General features: G+C 44.0%; 1 protein-coding gene across 1 annotated transcript in view; it reads left to right on the forward strand.

The window, feature by feature from the left end:
• PTCHD4 (patched domain containing 4) overlaps positions 1 to 14,939 on the forward strand; it is a 118,421-nt gene that overhangs the window by 49,733 nt on the left and 53,749 nt on the right. Inside the window, exon 2 of the mRNA XM_075598492.1 lies at positions 13,586 to 14,066. Within this exon, the coding sequence (XP_075454607.1) occupies positions 13,586 to 14,066 (481 nt within the window). The remainder of the gene's footprint in view (positions 1 to 13,585; positions 14,067 to 14,939) is intronic.

Consider the following 14,939-nt stretch of genomic DNA (forward strand, 5'->3'; position numbering starts at 1 on the left):
CTGGCGGGGGTCCCGGGTATTTGCCACGGGCATCCGAGGTTCCTCGTGTGGTCCTTTTGGGTCACAGTACAGTAATGTGCAAAATTACAATTTGTGCAATACAATAATGTGCAAAACACAGTACAGTAATGTGCAAAATAACATTATCCAAATATGGATAATAGATCATTACTGTATATAACCAAAACATTAGCTAGCCAGCATAAATAAAGTAAATAAAACCATTCTACATACCCCTGCCATTATAAAGGGCCTCCTCGTCAGCATATAGCAGGGCCATGTCCTCCGTTGCCATAAAGAATACATAAAAAATACAATCTAATGACCCCTAACCCCTTAATCACCTTAGCGGTTAGTAACCGCTATAGAAGTTAAGGGGTTAACCCACACTCCCCCGCTACCCACCCGGGAGGCCTAACCACCCACCCCAGACCCCCTACACCCACCCTGTACCCATTGAGTTGATTAGTAGTACATCATACCCATATAATATGGGCATGATAAGCTATAGTACTATCGCAGTCAATGGTCATCCTAATACCCTGATACAAAAGCATGAATGTCCAAAATACACAATAATCAAATATATGCAACAAGAAAATAAACCCTCAAAATCAAAAATTAAAAGCACTAGCCAATCAATCAATTAATTAAAGAAATAAAACCACTATGCATTCAATAAACTCATTAAAACCACTAGGCAATCAATTACATAAATCATACCACTAGCCAAACAATACATTTAATACATAAAAGCAGTAAGCAACACAACAATTAATTAATACAACCATTTCTCAACACATAAATGAAAACCAGTAGCCAACAAAATACATCATTTAATAAAAACGCTAACCAATCTGTCCCCCCAAAAATACACAAGACATCACAATTCAAAACAATTTAATCTAAACAATAAATAGAAATAGAGAATATAACAGTTAATAGAAGAAATGTATTTGGCCAAAAATGCATAATTATTTAAATAGGGGGCAACGGATCTATTATCCATATCTGGATAATAGTTATTTTGCAGATTACTGTACTGTACGTGTTTGAAGGGGGGGGGGTGTAGGTGCATTTATTGAAATGGAGGCCACCTTTATTTTTTTACAACACAAATGGTACCGCAGGCCAGCGAGGACCCATGGGGACCAACCGAGGGCCCCCAGACACCTGTTCGTACCACTCTGGGACCCCCGCCGGCCTGTGGTATTAATCCTGTGTGTAAAAAACAAAATTATGGTTTTATGTGGGGGCACAGGGGGTGGGTAGGTTGTGTATTGGTGTTTATTACATATTGTTATGGTTATTGGTGGCCTAGGAGGTGGGTAGTAGGATTGTTGTGTGTATTGTTGGTAGCAGGGGTGGGTGAAGGGGTTAGTAGCCCCAAGTATGGGTGTTTAGGCCTACTGGTTGGATCTTGGAGGGGTTAACTCGTTCATTACCTTAGCGGTATTAACCGCTAAGGTAATGAAGGGGTAAAGTCCACCCACAACCCCCACCCCCATAAGGCATAAACACCCACCAAGGGCCAAATACCACCTTCACCCACCCCCGCTACCCACAATAAGCATGGCACTGGTGTTTTACCCCTTCATTGCCTTAGCGGTTAGCTGTTAAGGTAATGAAGTTGCCTCCTTCTGCTGGATCTCTTGCCTCACCACCCTAGCTAGCCCCGCTTCACCTGCGCTTACGCCAGGGGGAGCGCTGGGAAGCGTAACATAGCCGGGGACCCGCGCTGGTAAGGGGACCAGGGCTATACACTCCCCTTGGTTAAAAACCTAACGGCCCCGCTTGGGGAACAGCTTCGCACAGTACAAGAATACACAAGCAAAATACATTGCAATATATATACATCTTAATGTGCAAACCTTATCACCAGTGGCATACATCAAAATGACAATCATGGTGCATAAAAGATACCCCCAGTGATATCCGAGGCCAGCTGAGTCCCATAGTGGTGTGCCACTAACTGATTGGGTGAGGGTACCTCCCTCTGATTGCTACTAATCCTTGCCTGGTCAGTCACTGGTACTGAAATGGTAGTCTCTGGTTTAGAGTTACGGCCTCCCCCGGTTGGGGGAAATAGCAAGGGGTCCTTGGTCTTGACCCTTGCCTGATCATCCGCATTCATCTCGCGGGAGACAGGGAGGTCCAGTCTCTTTCCTCGGTCCACCACATGGTGGGCAGAGCGCTCCATGTTGAGCTTATAGGAGGCAAATTTCACTGGATCACTCACAACACAGTCCTTGTCCCTAAGCACTTGGGAGGCGTCCACTGGAGAGCGAGTGCTTAGCAAGGTCTCTGTACTCAAAGTCTCTGTCACATTCTGCAGGGGGTAAAGGGTTGATAACGGACCACTGCGGTGATTCATGGTGGCCAACAGGTCCTCGGGGACGCTGCCAGTTCCCACCTCGGTGGTCTGGGGACCTGTCCCCGGCACTTCTGGGGCAGTGCACTAACTTTCTGGAAACCCGGGAGCGTTGGATCCCAGTCCTGGAACCATTTAGGTTGGAGCACACGGGCTCACACTTAATACAGTCACAGTAATACTTATGGCGGCACTGGACATCACAATGGGACTGACTTTTCTCTTCGCCTGAACAATAGGTGGTGGGTACTGGTCCACTCGCACCACTGGACAGCGGTCTTCTAAGGGGGACACCTCCGCCAGGATGCGATGCCGAGGCGAGCCAATCACCCTGGTGGCCAGACTTAAGGAGCTACCGTGCACCGCGGTCACCTGGAAGCTCACACCGACACCCCTGTGGCAGTCAACTCACCCTTGGCGTTTTTTGGTACTGGTCCCAAGCCTAGGACCGACGGTACCATCATCACAGGCCCACAGCAGGCGAGGCAAATGGCTCTTTGTCCTCAGCTTCACTTGTCATCTGTGGTTCCATCTGTGGTTCCGGCATTGGAACCGAATCTGGAACCGGGGTTAGGGCGCACGGGCCCTGCGTAGTTGAGGTAGGCTGGTTAGCCGCATCTTCCTCTGCATGTTCCGTCGGCCGCAGAAGCACTGGTTTCAGGAACTGTGACCCGCAGCAGACACATTTGGGTCCCCAGCTCAATTCGCCATCTGGAAAATCACACTTGGGGCATAGGCATCTGACGTACCTTTTTCCTCCCACTTTCACTACCTAAACCACTCTTGGTTGCTGATAGGGATCAAAGTCCATACCACCGGAAAGATTAAGGTCTTTCTGTAAGCACAGGCACAAAAGAAACGTTGCATACTGTCCCTCTGCTGGCCAAACACCATACAACTGCGGATGTGGTTCGCTGCATCCTGTACTGTCCTTAGTGGAGACAGCAGTTACTGATTGAGACACACTGTGCTGGCTTCCCCTGGTGGACTCTAGAGGAGGAGCACCTTCTTTCAAGGAGTGATTCTGACTCTGCACTGAGCCACTCACAGTGCAGGGGCGGGGCTCTGGTGCGCCAGACCCGGACAGAATTCTGCAACAATTTCTTGTACAGTCCTGGTGCTCGCCCGACTTGGCGGGAGCCGCCATCTTAGATGTGACTCAATGCTTGAGGGAGCCTCCATTTTGATCACAGTCTCATCAATTACACTATGGCTCTCTGCATAGATAGGGGGTAGCGGCCTAGGACTTTTGAACCCCATAAGCCTGGGTACTGACCCAATATTAAGCAAATATCATAGGAGGGAGTGTCAGCAGGAACTCGTCCTACAGCAAGGGTTTGTGAGGGAGGGACTTGCCCCTTTAATGCCCATTTGTATACTTCTTGGCAGGATGGCAATGATAATGAGAACAACATAATTTATTGAGTTCGGGCACCCCAGGTCTGGATCTCAGCAGCGCCTCCAAATGTAGCCCTCTTACCCCCACCCTAAGTGAGATTGAGGTGGGTAGGTGTATCTGACTACTTATCAGTGTGGTGCTGGACCTGGTTGGCAACCAGGAGGGCTGAGCTTTCGCCACTGGGATCCTGGGGTATATACTTACACTCGGTGCAGCACCTTCACTGATAAGGGATCCCAATGTGGTGGGAGTGTGCCCTCACCAGAACAACCATACAGTAAATACACACAATGGGAATAAACATTATTTACTGAGCATGAACGGTAACTTCAATGAAACTCTCTTTGCATAACATCAATACATTATTACTGCATATGAATAACATTGCATCACCCTGAATGCATACCATCCCCTCAGCCCACATGTCCATCATCACATCACCCTCAGTCCCTTTGATAATATGCTTGGCACTTATCCCTTGAGTGTCCACAACAATAAGGTGAGTGTGAGGGATAGCACTTCCCTGTGTTGGGGCCCGTTGGTGCACTTAAGATATTACCTTCCTGGTTATTGTCCTAACCAGGAGAATCCTTGGATAATCAGCAGCTCCACAACGTGATCCCACGGCGCGATGCGCTGCTCTCTGCAGAAATGAATACACACGCTGACTCCCCAGGGGAGGGATCCCCAGCTGGATGATCCTTTAAGAACAGTCTCTGCTATGGAGTCAGATCCTCTTCCAGCTGCACGCTGTACTGACAGTCAGGCACTGTCCTGCAGCATCTCTCTCTCTCTGAGTATGGTGAAGGAGTCCCTGTCTTAAGGCAGTCCCTATAACATACAGTATTCCTCTACAGTGTCTCAGGGGACTAACTGGGCCCTGGGGGATTACCTCTACCCTAGTCCCTGCATGCAGAAGATCTCTTGCTGTAGATTCTGCCTGATCCTAGACTCTGGCAGTTCACCACGTGCAACTGGCACTGGTGATATTACATGACACTATGTAACTTAGAAAGCAACCCCCCTTCTTTCTATGAGGGGCCTTTCCCTGACACGCCAAAGCCAACTACTCTGGCTGCACTGCAAACAACACTGTTGCAACTAGCTATCCTGCTCAGCTAAAGTTGCAGCCTCCCTATCTGGGGTCTGTCCCTAGCTGCAGTATCTCACTGGTGACTCAGGGCAATCTGGGGCCTGGGGAGGGTACTCTGGCCTAGTGCATGGGTCCCTGCCCTGCACACCTACCTCCTCCCTTGTCTTCTTCCCCACCCTGAGTGACTTCCTTCCGGTAATTCTGCTAATATCCCTAATTAGATCCTCCCCTTAATAGGAGGATTACTCAGCCCTATAGGCTAAGCTCAAACACCTGACGGCCTGCTGCTATGCTAATGGCCGCTGCGCCACTTCCCTGCGCATGCACAACCTCTAGGGGGCCTTCCTGCCTCTCTACCTTCTCCTGTACTTGGTCTTCCACCTCTAAGATGGCCGCTGCAACTCCCGGCACTCTGCTGCGCATGTGCGGCCATTTCACCACACACAAGATGGCCACCGAACTTGTCCGCACATGCGCAAGCGATCACGCACGCACGGTCAAGTCTAACATGGCAGCGCCCACCCGGATGGCGGCGCCAACCAGTGGAGAGCCTCCGGAGCCTCCCTGCGCCTCCTTTTGCTGGATCTCTCGCCTCATCGCCCTAGCTAGCCCCGCGGCACCTGTGCTTACGCCAGTGGGAGCGCTGGGAAGCGTAACATAGCCGGGGACCCGCGCTGTTACGGGGACCAGGGCTATAAAAGTAAAGAGAAAGAAAGATATGTGTACGATGAGCAAGTGTGCCGATTTGCCTAAATAAACCGGGAGATAGAGATCAGTAAGTGAAATATACAGAGCAGTGTTCCTCAATCAGGGTGCTGGGGAACCTTGGTGTGCTGAGGCCCTTGGGGTAAACCTCTGCTGGCATCTCAGTAGGCACATCCCACACTGCCTAGAGGCCACATCCACTCCAGTCGTCTCAACCAGGAACAGATGAGAGAAAGGAGCTTCTTTATCTTTAGGCAGTGCAGGACAGGCCTGCTGAGCAGCTAACATGTTCATAACTTTTATCATTTAGAACTTATAACTTTATTTCATATATCACTTTTCTCCCAATGCGACGGAAAGCATGTCACTATTACTGTATAGTGCACAGTATGCAGCACACAGAATTTATAACATGGGGGGAGTTCCCAGCACTACTATAAGAATAAGATGACAACAACGATTGTCAAAAAACACTTGATTTATATAGCTGATAAACTTATGAAACAAATATTCAAGCATATACATAAATAGTCACGTGAGCTAGTTAAAACAACGAGTATGCAAAACCCAACAACAAAACTCAGAGAGAGATGGCTCACAGAAATAATTGTGTAAATAGGGGGAAAACAAAAACTCCCCCCATGTAATACATTATAACTTCAGAGGAAAACAGGGTTCCTCCTTGTTCCTGTGCATTATTTCTTTAGTTATCACGTATATGTTTCATTTTTAGGTGCTGCTAAAAACGATACAGGCATACCCCGCTTTAAGTACACTCACTTTAAGTACACTCGTGAGTAAGTACATATCGCCCACTAGGCAAACGGCAGCTCACGCATGCGCCTGTCATCACGTCCTGAACAGCAATACCGGCTCCCTACCTGTACCGAAGCTGTGCACAAGCAGGGAGACTATAGAGCCTGTTACAAATGCGTTATTTACATCAGTTATGCACGTATATGACGATTGCAGTACAGTACATGCATCGATAAGTGGGAAAAGGTAGTGCTTCACTTTAAGTACATTTTCGCTTTACATACATGCTCCGGTCCCATTGCGTACGTTAATGCGGGGTATGCCTGTATACATTCAGCACATAGAATTGGTAGACACAGGCCCTGCCCAGATGAGCGTACAATTTATGTTTCTGGTGCCTTACACACAGGGACATAAAGTGACATAAAGTGACTTGCCCAAAGTCACAAAGAACTGACACCAGGAATTGAACCAGGTTCCCCTGATTCAAAGTAATAGAACAAAGTTCTGGTGAATAGTGCTCTAATGACTGTGGTAACTAGCCTATTAAGGACAAATAATATGCATAATCTTGATTGAAGAGCTTCATTAAACAGGAAAGTGCAGATAAGGTGAGTGCTGGGGTACACAGGTAAGCGCTAAGTGTATCATGTCCTGGTAAGTGCTATAGATGAAGATTTAATGGCTCCACTAAATCACTTCCAAATGGGACTGCATCTCAAGCGCTGACATCCACCATGTGTATACATCCCAGTAACCAATGCAAAGGTAACTCACATGCGTAATCCTGGTGTTCTTCTGTGGGCGTGCATCCCCTGGAATCAGTTGACCTCCGAAAAGGTAAGGTGAAGCGGAGCACAGACGTGCCACTGAGGGATATTACAGGATAACAGCCAGTAGGATAAAAAACTTCTTTATTAGGACAACATGGTGCAGACAGGAAAAAAGTAATATCCCTCAGTGGCACGGCTGTGCTCCGCTTCACCTTACCTTTTCGGAGGTCAACACTCCCCTGATTCAAACTCCGTATCATTGTTTACAGAATCCGGGGCTTTACCCACTGAGACTCTCCTTCTCGTGTGTGGGAAGGTGGGAGAAAGATGGAAAGAGTGAGAACTTTCTGTGGGTACAAGAATGTGATGGCTTTGCGTGGGGCTGTGTGCAATGGCTCTGTGTGTGGGTGGCTTTGTGTGGGGAGGAGAAACGTGGTTGGTGCTTTTTGTGGGATGGAGGAAGGTGTGTGATGTAACTAAGCCCGCGTCCAGAATAAGGGCGATGGCGTGAGTGATGCCGCTCGCGCCAAAACCAAAATGCCGGAAGGTTATAGAGCATGAGCGCGACGGGATGACCAATACCAATTTTTTTATTTCGCAGCGTGACGGCCGGGTCACGTGCGCGGTTCAGCCAATGAGGGCAAACCGCTCACGTGACGTCACGGGCACGCATCCGGCATGTCTTCGCCACACCCCCTGTCGAACAATCCTACAGTTCACAGATCGCTTCTTGTACAGTCGCACGTGACGTCATGTGCTCCGTCGCTCACCTGTACTATGTCCGAGGCCTAAGAGAAAGGGTGTGAGGGTGAGGGAAGAATGTGGTGTTTATGAGTAAGAAAGATGGAGAGGGTGCTATGCAAGAGGGGGTGATAAATGGGGAGTGTGTTTAGTAAAAGGGGCAGTGTGAAAAGGGTGGGTGTGTGAAAAGGAGAGTGAGTGTGTTGTGGGTAAGCGAGAAGGGGATGAGTGAGGTCTAAAGAGTAGGGGTGCCCATATATTTTAAAATTCCTGCCGGGGTACATCTACTAATAAAGGGTTGAGAACCACTGATATATGAGTATTAAAAGAGACACAAAGGATATAAAAAAAATCGATCCAAACGGTAGTTTGTGTTTTTAGTTATATAATAAAAAATGTTTTTTTTTTTTTTATTGTATAGCGCTGTACATACAGTACAATGTCTACAGGCACAAGTCTCTGTCCCATAGTGCTAACAATCTATTATTGGCGCCTGAGGCACATGGAGAAAAAGCGACGTGTTTAAAGTCACAAGGAGCTGACACCAGGATTTTAAACCAGGCTCACCTGCTTCAAACTCAATGTCGTTGTTTTCAGAGTAAAGAATCGTCACTCGCTGAGCCGCGCCTTCATATATTATCTGAGTATTTCTAGTTCTACAGCTTTTTAGCAATTCCATGTACAGCAGGTTTTTGAATCACTCATTAAAATAAATAGCAAACAACAGATATCTCCTAAATCCTTAATAAATGCACACCATGGCAAAAAAAAGCACTAGAGATATTGATAAGCAGGGAGGGTGAGAGAGATGGACACGAGGATGACAGCTAAGTCTAATTTAATAATGAAGTACTAGTTAAAATGATCTTTGATGCATATCTTTTTTTATTAATTGTTGAAAGGTTGGCTACTTAAAGCAGTAAATGCATGCCTATCCTTTACTTTTTTATTTACATTTCTAAATTTATCTGGGCAAAACACCTAAGCTTACAGCTCCAGAGACCCCACGCTTTCTAACTTTTAGACTACAAGACTTGTTGAGGAGAAACCATACGGCTAGCAGGATCAGTCTCACTCTGGAGGTCAATAGAAATCCTTGGGAGATGATATTGTGGCTTTCATATTTTTATTATAGTGGCTAAATAATGTTTTAATATCAAGAGCTTGGGATGAGCATAGCTGCAAATAGCGCTGCTCATCTCTAGGAAATCCCAGCTCACATAAAGTTAAAAATAAAATAACAGGCTGGTACAGTATTTCTCCTTTCAGTGCTGCTAGGGGACATGAATATAATATACTGCAAACTAATGCATTTCAGTTGCTTTGGCAGTGAAGTTGTATAATATTTACGTTCTATTTATCAGTAGCACATAACTCCACAAATTCTCATGCATTCAGTAATCAATGTTTTCCATCCTTAATCTATCTGTTTTTCATTTTCCTCTTTTATGGGGTTTATGTAATGTGCTGTATAAAAACAGATAACCAGCCGTTTCACTGGTGAGATCCAGTTAGAATGTATTAGATTTCATACATTATGTATCCTATATATTCATTAGCTCACCCTGTTCTCTACTATCAAACAAAGGCCCATATTCACTAAAGGGTGCTAAACTTTGTCACACGCTCACTCTCATTCAAATAAATGGGAGTTTAGACATGCTAAAGCTTAGCGCCCTTTTGGGAATACAGGTCAAAGAACCTCTTCCCTTCTGTTGTTTGGTTCTGAAGTAATTCCCTCTTTGGCTTAGTCATTATTTGCATTGTTTTTCTATGGTACCACAGTACCACTGTACATTGGCATCTATTCTGAATTGACCCTCTTTTTTTATTTATTTATAAAAAAAAATATATAGCGGACTTATCCAGGGTGCAGTACATTAATTAGTAAAACCTGGTGGGGTTACATATGGAACATTTCATGTGATGGGCCTAGAGTAATTGTTAAGATGTAGTGTTGGGAAGGGGTGGTAAAATTATGGTCAGGCTATGGGTTAGGTGCATTGAGAGCTTGCTTGGTTCATGGACAGGGTTTGGGGTCAGGTCTCTAGATTTAGTCTTGTAGGTGGCATGGTGATGGGTCTGACAGTGGGGACAGTGGAGGCGATTGGATCAGTGTCGTGACTTACTTTGTAGGGTTTTGGAGAAACTTTAGGAAGGTTTAGGAAGGTTTGAGTGTAGGGAAGATCATGGGAATTGGGGAGGGTGGGGTGAGGGAGAGGACAGGATAGAAAAAAGGGATAGAAAACGGTTAATGGGGATACTGAAATGCAATTGGGACGAGATGAGTTTTGAGTTGGCTTCTGAAGATAATTAGGGTGGGGGCAGATTGGATGTTATGAGGAGCTTGTTCCAGTGGAGGGGGAAGAGGCAAATTATCAGAATCGAGAGGAGGCAAAGGAGACTAGGGGGGGGGGAGTGAGGGTTGTGGCAGTCAGGGAGCGAAGAGATCAGAAAGGGGTGTAGCAATAGATGAGTGCTGCAAGGTAAGGGAGGGGCAAGACCATGAAGACATTTGTAGACAAAGGTGAGGAATTTGAAGAGGGAAGTTGTGAGAGGGGTTGCAGGGAAGATTGAAAAGTATATGGGATGCAGTATTTTGGAATTGTTGGAGGGTTAGAGTGGGAGACAGAGGAGAAGGGAGATACAGTAGCCACGATGGGTGAAGATTAGAAAGTGGATGAGAAGTTTGGCCGAGAAGAGGGAAATGAGTGGGCATATTTTTCTTATGTGGTAGCGAGAGGTGGTAGTGATAGAGGTGATGTGTTGGGAAAAGAGGAGGGAAGAGTAAAAGGTGACTCCAGTGTTGCGAGCAGGAAATGGGTGATGGTGATGGGGGGGCAAGGAGATGGTGGGGATTGGAGGAGGATGAAAGGGAGGAGAAAGCAGGAAACTAAAGGTCTCCAGTCTTAGCTGAGAATAGGTCAAAGAGGGGGGCAGTGTAGAGGAAAAAGAGGAGAGGACCCAGGACTGAGCCTTGGAGCCGGGGCCACCAACAGAAATCGTGGGGCCCAGGACAAACATTTTAAACAGGCCTCCCCGTGTCGGCGGTATTGTGAGACGCCCCCCATTTCACACATCACGAGCCCCCTTTCTTCCCTCCCCCCTCTTCCCATGCATTTCTCTCCCTTCCATCTCACCTCCTCTCACTCTCCCGCCTCGCATGTATTTCTCTCCCCTGCGTCTCACTCTTACTCCCTCTTTATCTCACTCAACCCCTCTCCCTCAGTTACCCCACGCTCACTAATTCCCTCCCCCTCACACAATTCCCCCCACAAGATATATACCAAAAAACTTCCCACCCCCAATGCAAAAAAAATTCCCACCCACAAATACATGCAAAAAAAATCCTCACCCCCCAAATATGTACAACCTACTCCCCCCAAATGCATACAAAAAACCCACCTACCCAATACATATAAAAAAATACATATAACCCATATATATATATATATATATATATATATATATATATATATATATATATATATATATATATATGTATATATATATATATATAATATATATGGGTTATATGTATTTTACATACATACATACATACATACATACATACATACATACATACATACACTGTATATATGCGAGGCGCCAACCCCGGCAGACCCACCCTGTTGTCGGACCTGCTATGGGTTGATGGTAAGTGGCATGCAAGGATCATCGGGGTCCAGGCAGGAACAGGGCAGGGGAGCAGGAACTGAAACTAGGGAGAAGTAAACAATCGGGGACAAACCAAATCATAGGCAAGGGACTTTAATAAGTACTGGACTTAAAACAGAACAGAAGCAGAAGCATGGGCATAAGGAGTCAGGACACAAAACAAAGGCAAGGGAGGAACAGGAAACAGGAAACAATAAGGGCAGAAGCAACGAGAGGAAACAGACAGACAGAGGAACCCCCGAGCAGACAGAGACAGCAGCACACCCGGTGGACAGACAAGGAACAGAAGGGGAGAGGGAGAACTAGACTTTACATCTGCCACATTTATAATTCCCAACTATTCCTAACTGTGTTCTACTATTACTGGGTTCCTTAATGTGGGCCATTAATTGGCTGGGCGCCAGTAAGCTCTTTAGATTTTGTACTTTCCTAAATACAATATTAGGTTTAGATTTTAACAAAGAACCCAATATAGGGTCTAAATTCAGTACATTCCAATGCTTACACAGAGCCTTTCTTATGGCACTATGAGACCTGTTATACTGTGTAATAAACACAGGTGTTTCATTCTGTGTTTTTGCCTTTTTATTAAGCTTTGCATTGGATCTAGTACTGTTCACTTTGTTCTTCTTTTGGTGATATTGTAAAAGGGAAGAGCACTTTACTTTCTTTACCTTTTCTATTGACAAATCAATTAAGTCCTTTCTGATATTCTTTTTGAAGCAACCTATTTTTCAAAAAGAGGACTTGTTCATTGAAGTACTGCTCCTTAGTGGTATTTATGCTATTTATCCTTTTTAGTCTTAAGAATTGGTTATAGGAAATTGTAGTATATCTTGAATAAGTTGGGAAAAATTTGAAAAATAATAGGCTATACACTCACATGGATAGCCTAAAAATATGCAAATAAAATGTAATCCGCTGCAGAATATTTTAGCGCTTTACAAATAAACAATGATAATAATAATAATAATAATCCCCAAGTGGTATTGTGTCACCAAGACTTCCCAGGTTTTTAGCTCATCAGATTAATGTCCGAAGAATATTCATGTGAAGAAGAGTGACAAATATCTAGCATGATATGTCCAAAACGTGTAATATAAAAATGATAAGTGTCAGTAGCACTCTCAAAACATATGTAACAATAAACAGTCTTAAACAGTCTCACTGTGTTTTTGACTGGCCACTGGCTCGCCAACCCTTGTGATGTCAAGAGATTATAAGGCCAGTGTAAAAGTTGATACAGCTATATGAATTTGCTGTACCAGTGCTGCAAGATATAAACAATAAAATATTCTTGATTTTCTTGTTTTAAAAGAAAATCTCTAAGTGTAAAATAGAGATTGTCAACACAGGATATGTACGGTTTGCATGTATAATATACATACATCAAATATTTAACATGCCTAAAAATAAGTACAGTAAATTGAGAAAACGAATACAGTAGCCTATGGGTCAAAGATTTATTTAGAACGCTGGAATAAGAAAGATTGGTGATTCCTTTAGTTATACAGTAGTAGAACAATCCTGAAGAAGAAGAATGTGTGCTAGTACATTATATAATTTTAAGGTTTTCTTTTCTTCACCTCTTCCTTGATTATACATGTTTAAAAGTACGTGTGTTTTTATGATATACTATGCATGTATGTTATTCTGGGTTCTTTGATTTGAATTACACTTTGAGAAAGTCAGTTAGCTTAGCTACCTTGCACACAGTAAAATATGGATTGCATTGATTTGTATTGAATAAATGTGCAAAATAAATAAATAACATAGGAGAGGTAAAGAAGAAACATAGTGCAAACCTTGCTATCAAAATATATTTTTTACAAATACATTGAATATTCAGTATTAAGTATTAATATTTAATGCTCCAAAAAAAAGCATATTCAAAATATGAAAATGTAATTAAATATATGTAGTGCTGAACTGTACCATACTGTATGTAGTATCATGCTTCTAATTTATGTATATTACATTATAAATGATAATAGGATTTTCTATGTCAATGCAATGCTGCTTTCCCTCAGGTCATTAATAAAATCATATTTTATTTGATTTTTTCTTAGGATGGAAGACAGAGCTTTATTGGACACCAGCTGGGAGGTGTTTCAGAAGTACCAAACAGCAAGGATCAAAGGGTCAAATCTGCCCGGGCCATTCAAATGACATACTACCTCCAGAATTATGGTTCTAAAACCCAGGACCATATTAGTGAGCAATGGGAGACAGAATTTTGTACACTAATGCACCAAATGCAGGAAGAACAACCAGATATACAACTGTTTTCTTTAACATCATTCAGCCTGCTAAGAGACTTTCAAAAGACCATTGATCTATCCAGGAGTGCGATTGTGGTGAGTCTATTGTTGATCCTAATGGCTGCCACACTCTCCAGCTCTATGAAAGACTGCCTCCGTAGCAAACCTTTTCTTGGGTTACTTGGAGTGCTCACAATCTGCATATCCAGTGTCACAGCTGCAGGGATATTTTTCGTTACTGATGGGAATTATAACTCGACTCTGCTGGGAATCCCGTTCTTTGCTATGGGTAATTATTTATCACCATAAGAACATGATTGAAACACCTAATGACTGAATGGTAAATTATATCATTGGTTATCAAACGTACAATAGATCCTATCTTAAGTAGTCAATAGGAACATGTTTTAAAATCTTACAAGTGCAGAAAAGGTGGAAGAAAAGTCTAGTACAGTAGGCTCAATGTTTGAAGTCCAGCAGCCAACTGCTATCAATGTCAACTACGTCTGCTAGAACATATTTGTAAAGTAAAATAAGTACAAAAGATTAAACACGGTAAGATAGAGGGATACAGAAACAGAGAGGTGCTGAATCTGTTTTGCTCTTTTAGATGATTATACCCCCCAAAAGGGTCTGAGATTTATACTGCTCCCTGCAGAACCGGCCATCTGTGATTGGGCTCTACCCAGAAAGCAATGGCCAACTATATCACCTGCAGTTAATAATGGTACTTACTATTCTGGCTCCTGGGGAAAGTACTATGTGTATATTCATATATATGTACTGTATGCACATATATGATGCTGGATTATGGGTCCCCCAAACTTGTGTGGGTTCCCCAAATCAGCATGCAGGCTTCCCTGGCCTAAGGCTACGTAATGTGTATAATAATATACCAGCTTCCATCCCCCATTTAAAAATAATCATGTGTTTTCTCTGTAACATGCTTTTGACTTCATCGTGAGCACTTTACTGGCCATCTGTCATTCTCCTTTTTCTGGTCAATTTATAGCTGGACCTCTGTATTAGTGATATTAGAGGTTTTCACTTTTTCTGGGTGTCTCTAATACCTCAGTACTTCTGACTCCAGAGGTTGTTCCCTGTACACACACGCATCAGACATGATTGATGTTTTATCACAGTGTGCAATGAAATAAGGACA

This window comes from Ascaphus truei, chromosome 4 (assembly GCF_040206685.1).
Source record: "Ascaphus truei isolate aAscTru1 chromosome 4, aAscTru1.hap1, whole genome shotgun sequence".
Taxonomy (NCBI): domain Eukaryota; kingdom Metazoa; phylum Chordata; class Amphibia; order Anura; family Ascaphidae; genus Ascaphus; species Ascaphus truei.